Source organism: Apteryx rowi, unplaced genomic scaffold (assembly GCF_003343035.1).
Source record: "Apteryx rowi isolate R43461 unplaced genomic scaffold, aptRow1 scaffold_16, whole genome shotgun sequence".
Taxonomy (NCBI): Eukaryota; Metazoa; Chordata; class Aves; order Apterygiformes; family Apterygidae; genus Apteryx; species Apteryx rowi.
In genome coordinates this window covers 2,576,576-2,590,536 of record NW_020447863.1, presented here as the reverse complement: position 1 = coordinate 2,590,536, position 13,961 = coordinate 2,576,576, and the positions used below count along the sequence as shown (strand labels likewise).

At 50.8% G+C, this 13,961-nt stretch overlaps 1 protein-coding gene across 1 annotated transcript in view; it reads right to left on the bottom strand.

The window, feature by feature from the left end:
- The window catches only part of ASTN2 (astrotactin 2), a 365,002-nt gene that overhangs the window by 288,867 nt on the left and 62,174 nt on the right, over nucleotides 1-13,961 (bottom strand). Inside the window, exon 3 of the mRNA XM_026059690.1 lies at nucleotides 4,494-4,643. Within this exon, the coding sequence (XP_025915475.1) occupies nucleotides 4,494-4,643 (150 nt within the window). The remainder of the gene's footprint in view (nucleotides 1-4,493; nucleotides 4,644-13,961) is intronic.

Sequence of the window (13,961 nt, the reverse complement as noted above, 5' to 3'; positions counted from 1 at the left end):
AGCATTTCCCAAGCTAAGGAGAAGAGCAACAGCTCCATGAATTAAATGAAACAGAGAGGAGCCAAACGATCCGCCCGAGCCCGGCATCCCGTCTCCCAGCGTGGAGATCAGCCGTGCAGGCCAGGCTCCCTCGCAGGGAGAAGGGCTCTCAGCGGCGGCCCCTTCCCCTGCAGCCCTCCTGCTCTGCCAGCCCTCCGCCTATTTTCAAACCTCAGCAGAGACATCCTCCTTCCACCCCATCCTTCCTGCACCCAGACTCTTATCATCTTCTCTCTCCTTGTATTATTTATAAACTCTAAATGTGCTTCACTCGATAAAAAGTGTTTGGGGAGAAAGTTTGTATGTAAAAGGCATTACACAAAATAAAGTTATATGGTACTGTAAATGGAGAAGGTTTTTTTTTTTTTTTTTTTAAAGTAGATCTTCTCGGCAAAATATGACCTTTCCCAGAGCTGTTAGAAACACTTAGCGCAGAATCAGATTTAATGACAGGCAATAGGCAGCAGTTTAAATGCACTTAGTGTGGGGAAAGAAAGCAAGGTAGAGCTTATTTGAGATCTGTTTTCGTTGGGTTGGGCTGTTGGGTTGTTTGTTTTTTTGTTTTGGTTTGTTTTTTCCTTCTTTTTTTGTGTGAGGCACTCAGAGTCCTTTTGGAGCCTTTCTGCAAAGGAGGAAATTCTTTCGCTGTTAGCGGTTCCTGCAGAGAGAGCACTCCAGCTGTAGGACTCTGATGAGGTTAAGCATTAATTAAATCGAACCGCGAGAAAATAATTACACACGTGCATCCGTCAGGCCAACTTGTCACTACCCAGTAACAAAGTTGGATGCAAACTCCATCAGTGGAACTGTCATGTGGCTGTTAAGGGAAAATAAATGCATCCCAAATGGACAATTTCATTTAGGGGGAGGAAAAAAAAAAAAGGATTGCAAAGGATTAATGAGGCGAAGGGTTTGTGTTTGCAATTGGATGTAAAATGCAAACATAGTAAGTTGTGATATCATCATTTAACCTTAATGTTCAATACTGTTCCAATCGCTCGCACGCCAGAGGGACAATTAAGCACAGGCCATAAAAACAAAACTTCCAAAACGGGAGAGCAGCAGAGAAACGCATGGAAAAGACATTCCTGATTCAGCAGCAGCACCCAGCCAAGATTTTCACAAGTGAACAGAAATATAAATTGTGAGAAAAAGAGAAAGGGATAGGGCCGTGGGGAGCTCTTTACTGGAGACGCTAGAACTGGCTTGATTTTCAGAGCTGCTCAGTGATTTCTGACGAGGGAGACTTTTAAAAAATTTTTTCTAGGGTGTCTCGAGTGAGGACTCCCAGAAATGGAGACACTCAAAAGCACAGTCCCCGTTTGAAACTCATGGCGTATATTATACCATTAACACTTAAGGCCACACAAAGGTCCCCACTGTGTCTGAGAGCATTTGCAATTAGGAGTGTTAAGAGTTTCATGGAGGAACAGAGACCCAAGGAAAACACAATCCATTAGGCACTGAGAACTGGGCTGGCAAAGCCTGTGTTTCTTCTTCACACCTGCAGGCAAGAAAGCACCTGCCCACCACCACTGCTCCCAAAGTTATGGGCTGGATTCGCACCAGAAACCAAGAGGCAACGTTTTTATCTGAGGACCTTCCAGATGCTGGGAAATCAAGGGTCCCCACTTCTTGCAGTGCCTTTGGGTCCATTGCAACCAGCTCTGGACAAGAAAGGGAGACCTGTAGGTCTCCCACCCAAGCTCGCCCAGCAGCCCGGCACCCTCCTCCCTGCTTCCCCCATTGCCTGGCCTCGCTCATGTCCTGCCTGGGAAACTCTTCCCCAAAGCCAGGTCTTGGGCTTGTGAGAACCTGACTTGCACAGCTGGGCCTGCTGCTGAAATAGGAAACCTGGCATACTTCAGATGCACATCCAAAAGCCCCCAAGGAGACAGACAGTTGCAGGAAAGCAAAGTACAACAAAAGGCACGTCAGGGAAGATTTATGGACAGGCAGCTGGGTGAGCTCTGGTCCCAGAGTGGTCCTCTCCCCACTCCCTACGTGAAGCTGGAGATTGCAGAGAGAAAAGTCCCAAGCCAGACAACTTCCTCTTAAAACACCAAGTGCACTGCTGAGGGGCTGTGTTTTGGACGCAAACCCAAGGGTCTAGCCAAGTGTGGTCCTGGGGATTTTTGAACAGTCCAGCTTTAATTACATGTGGTTTAGGACTCTTTCAACGAAAGGATGTGGAAGAGAGGGATGAAGGGAGACCTCACTGAGCACCACAAGCAGGTTGTGAAGTGGGACACAGAATCACACCATAGTTGGGGTTGCAAGGGATCTCTGGAGGTCATCTGGTCCAAATCCCTGCTCAAGCAGGGTCACCTACAGCAGACTGCCCAGGACCATGTCCCGTCGGGTTTTGAGTATCTTCAAGGATGGAGGCTCCACAACCTCTCTGGGCAACCCGTTCCGGTGTTCAACAACCCCCCCAGTGAAACCCTCACCCCTACACTGATCCTCACCCTCAACTGACACCACAGCTGATGGGTAAATCCAGGCTGGGAGTTATGCCCCTGCTGCCTCCCCATCTCAAGGAGAGATGTTGGCATGATCTGGTCTCCAACGCTCGTGTTCAGAAAACACAAGTCTGGGCAGAAAGCTCACAGGAGGGCAACGAAGAAATCACAGAATGGTTGAGGTTGGAAGGGACCTCTGGAGATCACCTAGTCCAACTCTCCTGCTCAAGCAGGGTTACCTAGAGCACATTGCATAGGATTGCATCCAGGCGGGTTTTGAATATCTCCAGAGAAGGAGACTCCACAGCCTCTCTGGGCAACCTGCTCCCGTGCTCTTGCCCTGGCACCCGATGGCTATTTCTACACGATTCACAGCAGTGCTGCCCAGGCCACAGCCAGCACCTCTCCAAAAGGGTCAGCCTCGACAGAAGGCCACTGCCTGGAGGAGGTAACGGGGCTTCTCTGCAGCCGCAGGGATGACATTTCGGAAGATGGAGACATGCAGGGAGGCAGACGAGAGGCAGCCTGAGGTGAGAACCTCTGACAGAGAGGGGGTTTCAGGCATTTTGCCTGGGGGCGAGCGGGCGACAACGGGGCTGGCTCGGTGCAGGGCTTGGCACCACGCTTCTGCCCCGGGCAGCCGGAGGCTCTGCCGGCAGGAGGATATCGGGTCTCCTCCTAGGCTCAGCTGCGAGGCTTAATCAACTTGCTCCATTAGTGACCAGAAAGCCCCTGCCTTCAGGCAACCCAAAACAGAGTGGAAATAAAACCAACCAAATAAAAAAAAAACAGGCGGAGCAGGGAATCGGGGAACTTCACCAGACAGTCATTGCGGACCCCAAAGCGCTCCCCTGCTCATGCTGAAATCCAGATACGTGTATTTGAATAACTACTACAAAACAAAACAAATAATTTAAACCAGTTAAAGAGTCAGAACATTTTCTTCACACTAAGTGAATAATTTATGGGCAGAGCTATAATAAAAAAGCCCTCTCCAGGCCTGTATTGCAGGAAAATGTACCCAGAATAAAAGATCACGTTTCAGACTCATAAATAAATGAAAAACAAAACTAACAGTAAACAGGGAGGAAACTATTCCTCCCTGGCTTCCCGACGCCGCCACAAAGACCCGCAGTGCGCTAGGCAGACCGATGCAGAGCCCACCACGGCCGAAGCGCGGCCCTGGCGGGATGGTGCACACGGACCCCCTCACGCCTCCTCCTCCRCAGCCACAGCCCAACCGAAAATCTGGACCCAAACTCTAGGCACAGCCTCTGCTCTCACCACTTAACTCACAACAACTACTCTTTTTTCCAGCGGCAGCAGTGGGAGGCTATTCTCCTCTCGGGAAGCAACCCAGGGACCAAATCCTGCTCACAGGACTATTCCAGCCAACCTCCTGCTTTTGCTCCAGAGGGTTGGCAATAGCTAGCAGGGCTACAAATAAAAGTGAACAGCCCCCGAGGCACTTCTGCATGTGCAGCCTTTGGAGCCACGGATTGCTGTTCTCACCCCGTGTGTGGCCCCCAAACAAAAAAATGCCCAAACTAAGCACCGGCAAAATGCAATGAAGAGAGGCCCCAGAGATGTGAGTTACAGCCAAAACAAAATTCACCCCTTCCCCTGGAAGGGAAGCTTGCACAGAAATTGCATTTTATTGCCGTGAAACTGGGTTAGCTGGGGGGGGGCACAGGGATCACAGAGTTACATCAGACCTGGACAAATTCCTGGGGAGGACACGAGGTGACACCACTCCCAACCGCCTCACCCACACCACCCGGAGGATGTTGGATTTTCCCCTCTTCACCCCATTACAGAGGAGGTCTGTGGTCCCCCCTCTGCACAGGTGAGCAGGCAGAGGTCCTCAGCAGAGCACTTAGTGATTAGGGCGAGGAGCTCCTGCCTTAGCCCCCGCCAGACTCACTCCTCTAGATGTGGTCAAATCCACAGCACCGGAAGAGCAGCCGGCAACTGTGCCGGGTGGAAGCCTACCTCGGGGCCGGCTCCGGCGTTTCCGTCTCCCCACCGACGTGCTGCGCAGCGCAGGCTGGAGCTGCCCGATCTCAATGGGCGTGTTGGTGCGGAAGCTCTCCTTGAACTTCTGCATCAGGGACTCCACCGTCTCCTGCGTCACCTCGGGAGCTGCAACACCGGCAAAGGGACTACTGTTAAAAGATGTTTGGGCAATCATGTACCCACCACCCTTCCTAGCCACCGTCACGCTTGCGAAGAACAGCGTGATCCAGAGTCAAGGGCATGGGACAGAGCTCTGCCAATCTGGACTGCCGTAAGAAGCCACCTCAGGGGACCCAGCCAACACTTTCCAATTCTTATTAGAATAACAGAATTCAGTAAATTGTGAGTTTAGGAAAATTACATTTTTCACACCACTCTCCAACATTTGCAATTATTCCTTGCCTATTCCTGTATGTGAATGCCGGGGCAAATGGAAGCACCATGGCCTTATTAGAAGTTACAGCCTGAAGAGTTCAAAACATACAGGAACGCTGTCACTAGTCACAGGAAGCCCAAACGGGACTGTGCTGGCTTAGGATTGTTTAACTCTGCTTTGGGAGTTTGCAGTCAAACCTGAGGCTTGGCAGCCTTTCGGGTGAATGTGTCCTCCATGACAAGTAAATTCTGGAGCTGTATGAGAGTATGCAAAGCTCATAGCTTTAAGCTAGGTGAATAACCTGCATAGCTGCTCTGGGTGTGCTTTAACACATTCAGCTGAGTAAGGAAGTCCCTTCTGGTCCTCCCACTGTGCCTTCCAAAGGCCTTCACTCATATGCAGAGTGACAGCACCTGAGCTCAGAAAACAGCTTTCTTCAGTGCCGCACAGCAGATCACACTTCTCAATATTAAGCAACTCCCACCCTTGCTTTCAGACACCCACCCATCCAGCAATGCTGAAAAAAACCCACCCAGAATCGTACTATCAAATTTGCCACCCACCAGCACAACAGGCAGTTATTGGAAATAATGAAAACACTAGCAAATGAGAAGGATGAAAATCAGGACCAAAGGTTTGTAGCGGACCTTCTGAAGGCCGCGCAGGTCTCCCAGGTTGAAGCAAACAGTTTGACCTCTGTCAGCTCCTCAAATAAACTCATTAGCAGAGCATAACCTCTGTTTCTGTCTCCACGTTAAGAGTCATGAAGTCTCTGATTAGTTCATGAAGCTCCCTCTGCCTCCTCACGGCGTCTGCGCCCATTTGGAGCTGGCAAGAATCACCAGCCCTGCAAGCATCCCACATCCCATCAGACAAAGGACCTCCTTGTCCTCCCGACCTCTCTGCAGAGCTTTCCCTGCCACCCTTGGCAGACGCTGAGCAATCCCACGGGCTGCGCACACCCTCCCCGGCTCCCTTTGCTTCTGCTCGCTGCAGTGCTGCTTCCTCCTCTTTGGCTCGCAGGGAGCCCTCCCTCCTGACAGCATCAACGTCCTCCCGGGAGCGGGAGCCGGAGCCGGGCTCTCAGCACCTCTGCAGCGTGCCTCTCACCCGGGCTACGCCAGGCAGAGACGCTGCTCCAAGCTCTCTTAGGGCAGCTCTGCCCATCACCCTTCCCTCCGCGGTGGCATCCGCGACCCTGCCCTCCTCCGCGTGGCTCTGCTCGTCTCCCGGTGCTGCTGCAGGAGCCGTCAGCAACAGGGCCCTGACCCTCTCCTAGGCAAAGGCTGCCAGTCCTGCTTAAATCAGCTGAACTCTGCAGCAGTTTTGCACCACGAACCAATGTCACCTAGGGAAGTGAACCGGCTGAGCTCCTTCAAGTTAGCACCTTAGCCAGAGCTCCCCAGCTCTGCAGGATTTAAGGGCTAATGCATTAACCTGCTGCATCTCCTAGACCCAGACATACATCAGATATGTAGTTTAGCTGGAGATACGTGGGCACCTGGCGAGCTCGGGATGCTTAACTGCCCCAGCCCACAGACTCCAATTCCCTTAGCAGCATGCGGCAGAGTTCATTTTAGTAAGAACGGTGGCCGTGCAGGACGAGGCATTTGTAACCCTAGACGAGGATGCGACTTAAATGAGGAATCGCCAGCGGAGACAGAGAAGGCTCCAAAAATCGCCCGCGCAGAAGGGAGGGGTGCGAGGAGACACCCTCGCAGGAGGAACAGCCCGCACCGCGAGACCCCTTACGTGGATGCACTGCCAGATCAGTCAACGCACGGAGCTGCTTCCCCCTCCCCAGACAGAAAGCCGGTGAGCAAAGGAAGGAGGGAGGAAGGAGAGGAAAAAGCAGGGGAGCGGAAAAGCGACAGGAGCAGGCAGCAATACGGTCGGAGGTGCTCTGCCCTGCCGCTGCTGGCAGGGTGATTTCACACCAGGTGAGCACACCGCCAGGGCTCTGCACGGCCCCAGCACCGTCAGGCTGCTGGGGTTTCACCAACGCCAGAAATAACGCACCCAAACTCCCAAATGTGCGTTTCGAAAGCGCTCCCGCTCCAGGGCGGGCTTATCAGCACAGGCAGGCCCATCTCCAGGACAGGCAACCCGCCGCGGGCAGGAGCTGCCGCTCGGGGACGCGAGGTGCGCTGCCAGCGTGAAGCGAGCACCTCCAACCTGACACCTCCTAGGGACAGACGGGTGGAAAGGACCCAGCTGCTCACCGACAGCGTGGGACACCCACCGCAGGCAAGGTCCCATCCTGCTCAGGACCACCCGTGCTCTGAACAGATCTGCCTGCACAGGTCCCCTAGGGAGCCCCTGGGTTTCCCGGTCCAGGCGTTAGACCTACGCCGGGTGCTTTTCCACACCTGAACACTGTAGATAAGGTACCTAAAAACTGCTGGGGCCATTGCGGGGGGAGCGCAGGAGAAGAGCGGATCAGCTGCTGTTCCCCATCTGCACAAGCAAATGAGCGGGGCGCAGGAGAGGATCTGGCTGAACACATCAGTTCAGCAGTGCCCCACTGGGCAACGGAGAGACGAGGAGCAAATTCACTGCTGGCACAAGCAGGAGAGGGGGGAACCATTTCAGAAAAGCCCGCGAGTGTGGCCTAAGGGACCAGATATATTATGTCCTCCATTATTCAACATTGAGGTCCCCCAAGCACCATAAATCACAGGCAGAATGCTCCAGGCCCACTCGGCAGGAGAGCTCTCAGGCTCTGGGTTTACAGCAGGCACTGCAGGACACTGCGGCGTCGGATATCCCATCAGGCAACATCACAGGGGAAATCAAGTGTAGGAAAGGCCCCAGGAGAGCACCTAGTCCCATCTCCTGCGTCATTCCTGACAAGACGTGCCAAACCCAATCTTGCAGCACTCCACTGAGGCATCCAGAAACGATGCTGCAATACCATCCCCATTGGCACCAGCTACGGTTCAGCCCCTTACGCCCTGCAAGTGCCCTTCTCAGCAGAGCCCTACAGCCCCAGCACAGGGCGTTCGATGGGGAAAGCCCTTTCCCGGACACACGGCGGAGAGGAGGCCGCCCAGACAGTGTCCTCCAGAAGCACACGGGCACAGCTCCTTCGCCCAGGAGAGCGGCCCTGCCACTTTTCTGCAGCATCTCAGTCGCTCCCGACTCTCTCACCTCCTTCGGCAGCTGCACGGGGACAAGAGATTAGCGTAGCAGGGCCTCGCTGCGAACAGATGGCAATTTATTTGAACCTCGGGGCTGTGCAATATATAACATGTGCAAGTAGAGCAGGGATCTTAGGAACTGCCTGGCTAAAGCTTATTTACTGAAAGGAGGCCAGAATAAGAGTGTGATGAGAGGAGGAGGAGGGGGACGAGTTTTCAGCTAGCTAGGAAACGTAGAGAGGTCGCAGCTCCGTCATGTTCCTTGCTCGGCTGACAGGAGTAATCAGCGACGCTGTGATCATACCCCATCTGGTCACCATACTCAGCGCATCAATCCAGAGGCATCTGCTTGACTGTTTGTCAGTGGAGCGGATGCCAAAAGCGGGGAGGGGGGAAGCATTATCTTCGTGGGGAGACGGTCCCAGCAGTCGTCAGCTATTTGCAACGTTACAAATATTTACTCAACCTCCAGGAAACAGAGAGAAAACACAGAACGGTGAGGCACACTGGGAATGCTGGATCTCATGTGCACATTGGCACCTCCTTGGCTTCTCCGTGCTCCCAGCTTGGGAGCAATGCGGGGAGAGCCCTTGCTGGTGTGACCTCAGCAGATGGAGTCTGACCTGGGCATCATGGCAGAAGCAGGAAAAAAACATCACTGTCAAACCAAGGGTAGCTGGATTTAATCTAAATGATCACTGGGAGTCAAGGATTAAAGGAGGGAGCTTCGCTCACCGCCAACTATGTCAGAAGGAAGGAAGAAGATACCAACGCAGAGCAAGGAGGCACAGCATTAGCAGAGTAGTAGGTCTCTACTGAGCCTGAAGATGTCCATCATATCTACACAGCAGATATTGTCCACCATAAACTCCATCACCTTGGCTTTCTCACCCAGGAATGTCCACAGGCAACAATCTGAGCTTTTATAGCTAGAGGTAAAAAAATCACCCGCTCTGGTTGCTATTGCTCTATCCGCAGAGGCACACAACCACACGGCAATCGTGAGTTAACACATGCGTGGCGTCAGAGGCCGCACACGTCCCGCTGGCGAGGGCGGCTGGAGGCTGACTAGACGCGCACGTGCTGCAGAGCAGCACTCGCATCACCCCATGAGGTTTTAATTGCTCGGAGAAGGACGGGAACACGTGCTGGAGCAGGGCAGCACGAGGCTTCAATCAAACAAATATTTCAGCTCTGCCCTGCGAAACCTGCGTGGGATGGCAACGCTAAACATAGGCTCCCGCGCTGACCCACGCAGCCCTGCTTTCACACGCTGCCCTCCTCTCGCAAACGGCTCAGCAGCGCTATCACCAGCGCTTAGTCACTGGTTTCTCCTTACAATTGTCAGCGTTGGCCGAATGAGACACTTTCAGACACGATACAACTGTCCTCTCTCTGAGYGAAGTCTACCAAACTGTCTTCCCTCCTATCCCCCGTTTCTAAGGTAAAGGAGATAAATTCACCGGGACTATTTAGCTCACATCTTCGTCACCGCTTCGGAGAGTTTTTAAAAGCATAGCAGAGGTGGTGAGATCCACCCAAAGGTTTGGCACATCACTAGTGTCTCAACATGTCTGTGGCAAACTCACCCCTTCCTAGTAAGGGGGTCTGGCAGCGTAAGACCACCCTACCAACAAGCTAAAACACAGGCAGCACCAGGCTATTCGGTCTCCATGAAATCAACTTCCATCTCCTTTAGTGATTTTAATACACTGCTGAAGGTCAATGTACCTCTGTAGAGCACATCACACGTTCTCATCGTACACCTCCCTCCTGTCCACCCCCATACTCTATTTTGAAAGTGATTTGCTCTCCTTATGGCTCCCCTATTCGTTTGCATGTCTCCCACAAAACAATTCATACCAATAGCCTTTCTTCTTTTTGCTGGCACAAATTGCACTGGGAAAATATGTTGTTTGGATTAAAATTAAAAAAACAAGTCATCAACAGAACAGTGTGAGTGATGTTTGGGTAGAAATACATTGCAACTGCGATAAAAAGCAGAAGCACCYGTTTCTTCTTTCGTGGGGTTTCCACTGCAGGCAACAGAGGTGTCCCTGGGCTTACCCTGACCCAAAGTGTCTGAAAGCTGCTGTGTCCCACAGCTGGCAGCCATGCTCCTCCGAGGGCCAAAGCAACCCTTGCCCACTGCTCATCCCAGAGGAAGAAGTGGGATTGCTTCCCTCCCTGCTCTGCCGTAGCCCCAGCCGCTCAGACTGAACCTGCTCACCGGGTGAGAGGGAAACAATGTCCCACCACTTACACAAGGGAACAAATAACTTCTTCCAGAGTAACAGGCTGACTTTGGGGTTTGTTTTGGGGAGAGAGACTAAGACCAGTACCTCCACCACCCTCACTTTCAACAGTGCAGAGCAAAGGACAAGGAACTGCAAAGCCACTTTGAACATGTGACTTTTTTTTCCAGCCAGCAGAGGCTGAGAAGCAACGATGGGGCAGGTGGCCATGCAAGTATCCCATATCCCTTGGAAACGAACCCTCACAACCCTGCTGAGATATTTYAGAGTCTTTGGACACTGGCTCAGAGAACCCCAGTGGACCAGCCGTATTGCACGCTGGAGAACTGTCCTCAGCCTAAGCCAAYGCTCCTGTGCTAGCAGAGCCCCTATAGTCACTGAGCGCTTAACAGCCTTGCGAGATGCTGCACCAAACCCAGCCAGGGCAGGAGAAGAGCAGGCAGCTTCTCTAAACCAGGCTCAGCGCCTCRCACTTCCACCGAGCGACTGTGAGAGCTGGATGGGCCCACATCTCACTTTTGGCAGTGTATTAAAATAGAGCTGTGAGGCTTAAGGTCTGCAAAGCTGACAACTTTCCTGAGACTCCCATTCTTTGGTGTTTGKCTTAAAGTCTCAGTCCCTGGAGCCATGAGGGTCCTTGTCTTTCTTAAGCAACATTTATGTTCTCCTAACTGCAGGGAGAAAGCTGGAAAGGCAATACCTGCTCGTATTAGAGCTTCCCACACTAGACACCAAATAAAAGATATTTGAAAATGCTTTTCTTTTTTTTAGCACTTGATTTTCACATCACTCTCTTTGATTTCTAGGTGTCAGAGCCTAAGTTTTTGATTCCTCAAAATTATCAATGGTTTAAATGCTCCCAGAGTTTTGGAGAGAAGACAGCACAGAGTAACTAGCAGAGAAGCTCAAGAACTGCTCAACTGAATACACTGTTTCACTGAAATCAAAATGTTTCACAAGAACACGTCAAACTCAATTAAGGATTGAATAGAAAAGTTGGGACGCAATCAAGGTTGTTGGGATTTTTCCTTCYTATTTTACTTTGATTTTTGCATGTACTTATGATGGCACCTGTGGCCACATGTACAACACGGCCCCCTTGTTTCCAGACACTAACTCTCCTCTAAGACCATCTCCCTCACTCTTATTGACTGCTTCCAATATTTTTCAAATAATCTTTTTCTAGGCACAGGGCATAGCTACTCTCCTGCGAATCACTGATGCTGGCTGTAAAGGTCTAATGCATCATTACATCCGTAATGCACTATGTAAACGTACACGCACACCACGTATGTGTAGCATAGCTTAAGTTTAATATGTTGTAATTGTTTTATATGAATCAAACCTCTGAGTTTCAATAAGGTCATTTTGATATTTCTGAATCAATATTTCGGAAATTTCTATTCTAGAAAGTATTTCAAGATATTGACTTTTCTATCCTATTTGGAATGAGCATAAATTTCACAATGTTGGAAGTTTTCCACATAGTGGAAACTCTGTTTTCTCACCAGCTCTAAATAATGGGTGTTTGTTGTTTTTTGAAGCATGAAATAAGCGACAGTGTTTGTTCTGAAACTGGGATGTGGACTGATTTTCAACAGTGCCACTCTAAAAGTACTAAGCTTCAAAAAGCAGAGAGCTTTACTAGCATAAAATTAGATAATTGTGCCAATGCCTACATGATGAAGGTGGGAAAAATTCGTACTACCATTTTACACACATTAGGAAGAAAACACATCTGGATAGAAATATCTTGCCACAAATCACAGTGAATATAGGAAGGACCTGAGAAACACTGAGAACTTTACCACTCCATCCCTTTCTTTTAGCCACCAAACACCTCCACCACCTCCAGCCTTGAGCAAGAGAGCCTCTGCCCCCATCAGCAGTCACCTGCKCCCAACCAGTCCATCTCATATACCACAAATACCAAGTCCAAACAACTCTTGGAGACTGCTGGGTGCATTATGCAACCAACTCAGGATATATATATGTATATATTAAAAAAAAAAAATCAAAATCAAAACTAAGCACAAATAATCAAATATACTCACATATCAGAGCTGAATGCAAGGGACCAAGTGCCTTCTGCAATGCAAACTTCGCCATGCCATTCTTAGATGAAGCCACCAAGGGAAAGGGYAACCACGGCACAGCATGCTTTGCCTGAGCTGGCCCCGGCCCCCTCCTCAGCTACGTCCTGGCCCCCCAGCCCCAGCCTGCAAACACCGARCTAGGGAGAATCACTCCGTCTCGGAGAAACTCTCTTACACAGAGGGGTTTTCAGATTCATCCAAATAGGGCTATTGGATCCAAGGAGCATTTTGAAAACATGCTTGTATTCCATCTCTGCTTTTTCTTTCTTCTCTCTCTCTCAGCCCTTTTGGGGGGGCTTTAAAATAGAAAATGTATACATTTCTTTAAGACAGAACTTAATATATATTAATAGGTCATCATATATATTAATAGGTCTCTCTCTTTAAAAATAGATCTTCATGCATAAAAAATTGATTTTAATTGTAAATTGGAGGGGGAGGGTAGAATAAGAAGAGATAGAGGAGGGGAAAGTTTCATTTGAGATGTCTCCTTTGAGGCAAGCTGAACAAATGTACTTTCCTCCTTCATATATTCATGAGATGACTGCTTCTCTACCCCGTTCTCCACCACCCTCAGTTCCGGGCTCGGAGCCAGCACAGTCCTTATCTGGTACGAGGCAGGAAAAAACCATGATACGATCAGAAGTTTTCAGTAGTTTAACAAATCTGAAAAAGTCTCCATTGGAGTTTAATAAAGCTTGGAGCATGCAACGGCTACGGGAAAAGCGAGATGCTTGGAGAGGCTGACGTACAGCGTAGGAGGGGTACAGGAGCACACAGATTTGCGTTCACATGGGAGTGTGCGCGAAGCAGGGGAGTGAATCGTGCCCAATGGGATCCCACGGCGGGACAACCACGCAGGAGCATCAAGGCACGATCCCCGAGATGTGCAGAGGCTGCGGCTCACAGCTATTTAACAGTTGTCCAACARTGAGATGTGACCCATGAGTGCGTCCAGAGGTTTGCCTCAGTGGTCTTCCTCCTTTGGATGAGGACAACAAAATATTGGGTCACTAGGACCTGGAAGGAGTTTGTGACGCACAGRAGCGAGCAGATGTTTCCTGGGGCTACTCTTGCCCTACTCCAAACCCACTCTTCCCCCCTCGCCACAACAAACCAGCCTAGCCACAACTCTATTACAGCCACCTCTTAGGCTGGAGCAGAGGCTCTGCAAGGAGCCGGTTTCATCACCGCTCTTCGGAGTAGACCTGCCCACCCCTTCCTGCAGCCTCCTCAGCAGAGAAATCCCAGAGAGCTTCCTTGGGGTACCCTGCAGAGCTYGAAGCTTGTCAGGGTCACTCTCCACCAAGCTGCCACCACCTCTGTGCCGTGCATGTCCCGATGGCTCAGGAAGGAGTGCAGGAGGTGGCTGAAGGCAGCACCCTCAGTCCCGTTTCCGAAGGAGATACACCTCATGTAATTGTGTTGCCTGTCTCTTCTCTACACCATGCTACCTCAGGAGACACCAGTCAGAGGAGAGACCCACTTCCCRTTGAGGGAAAGGCTGCAGTCTAAGCACAGTCCTTAAGAGACACTGGAGAATCCACACCACAGATGGTGACTTTATAAATGCCCTG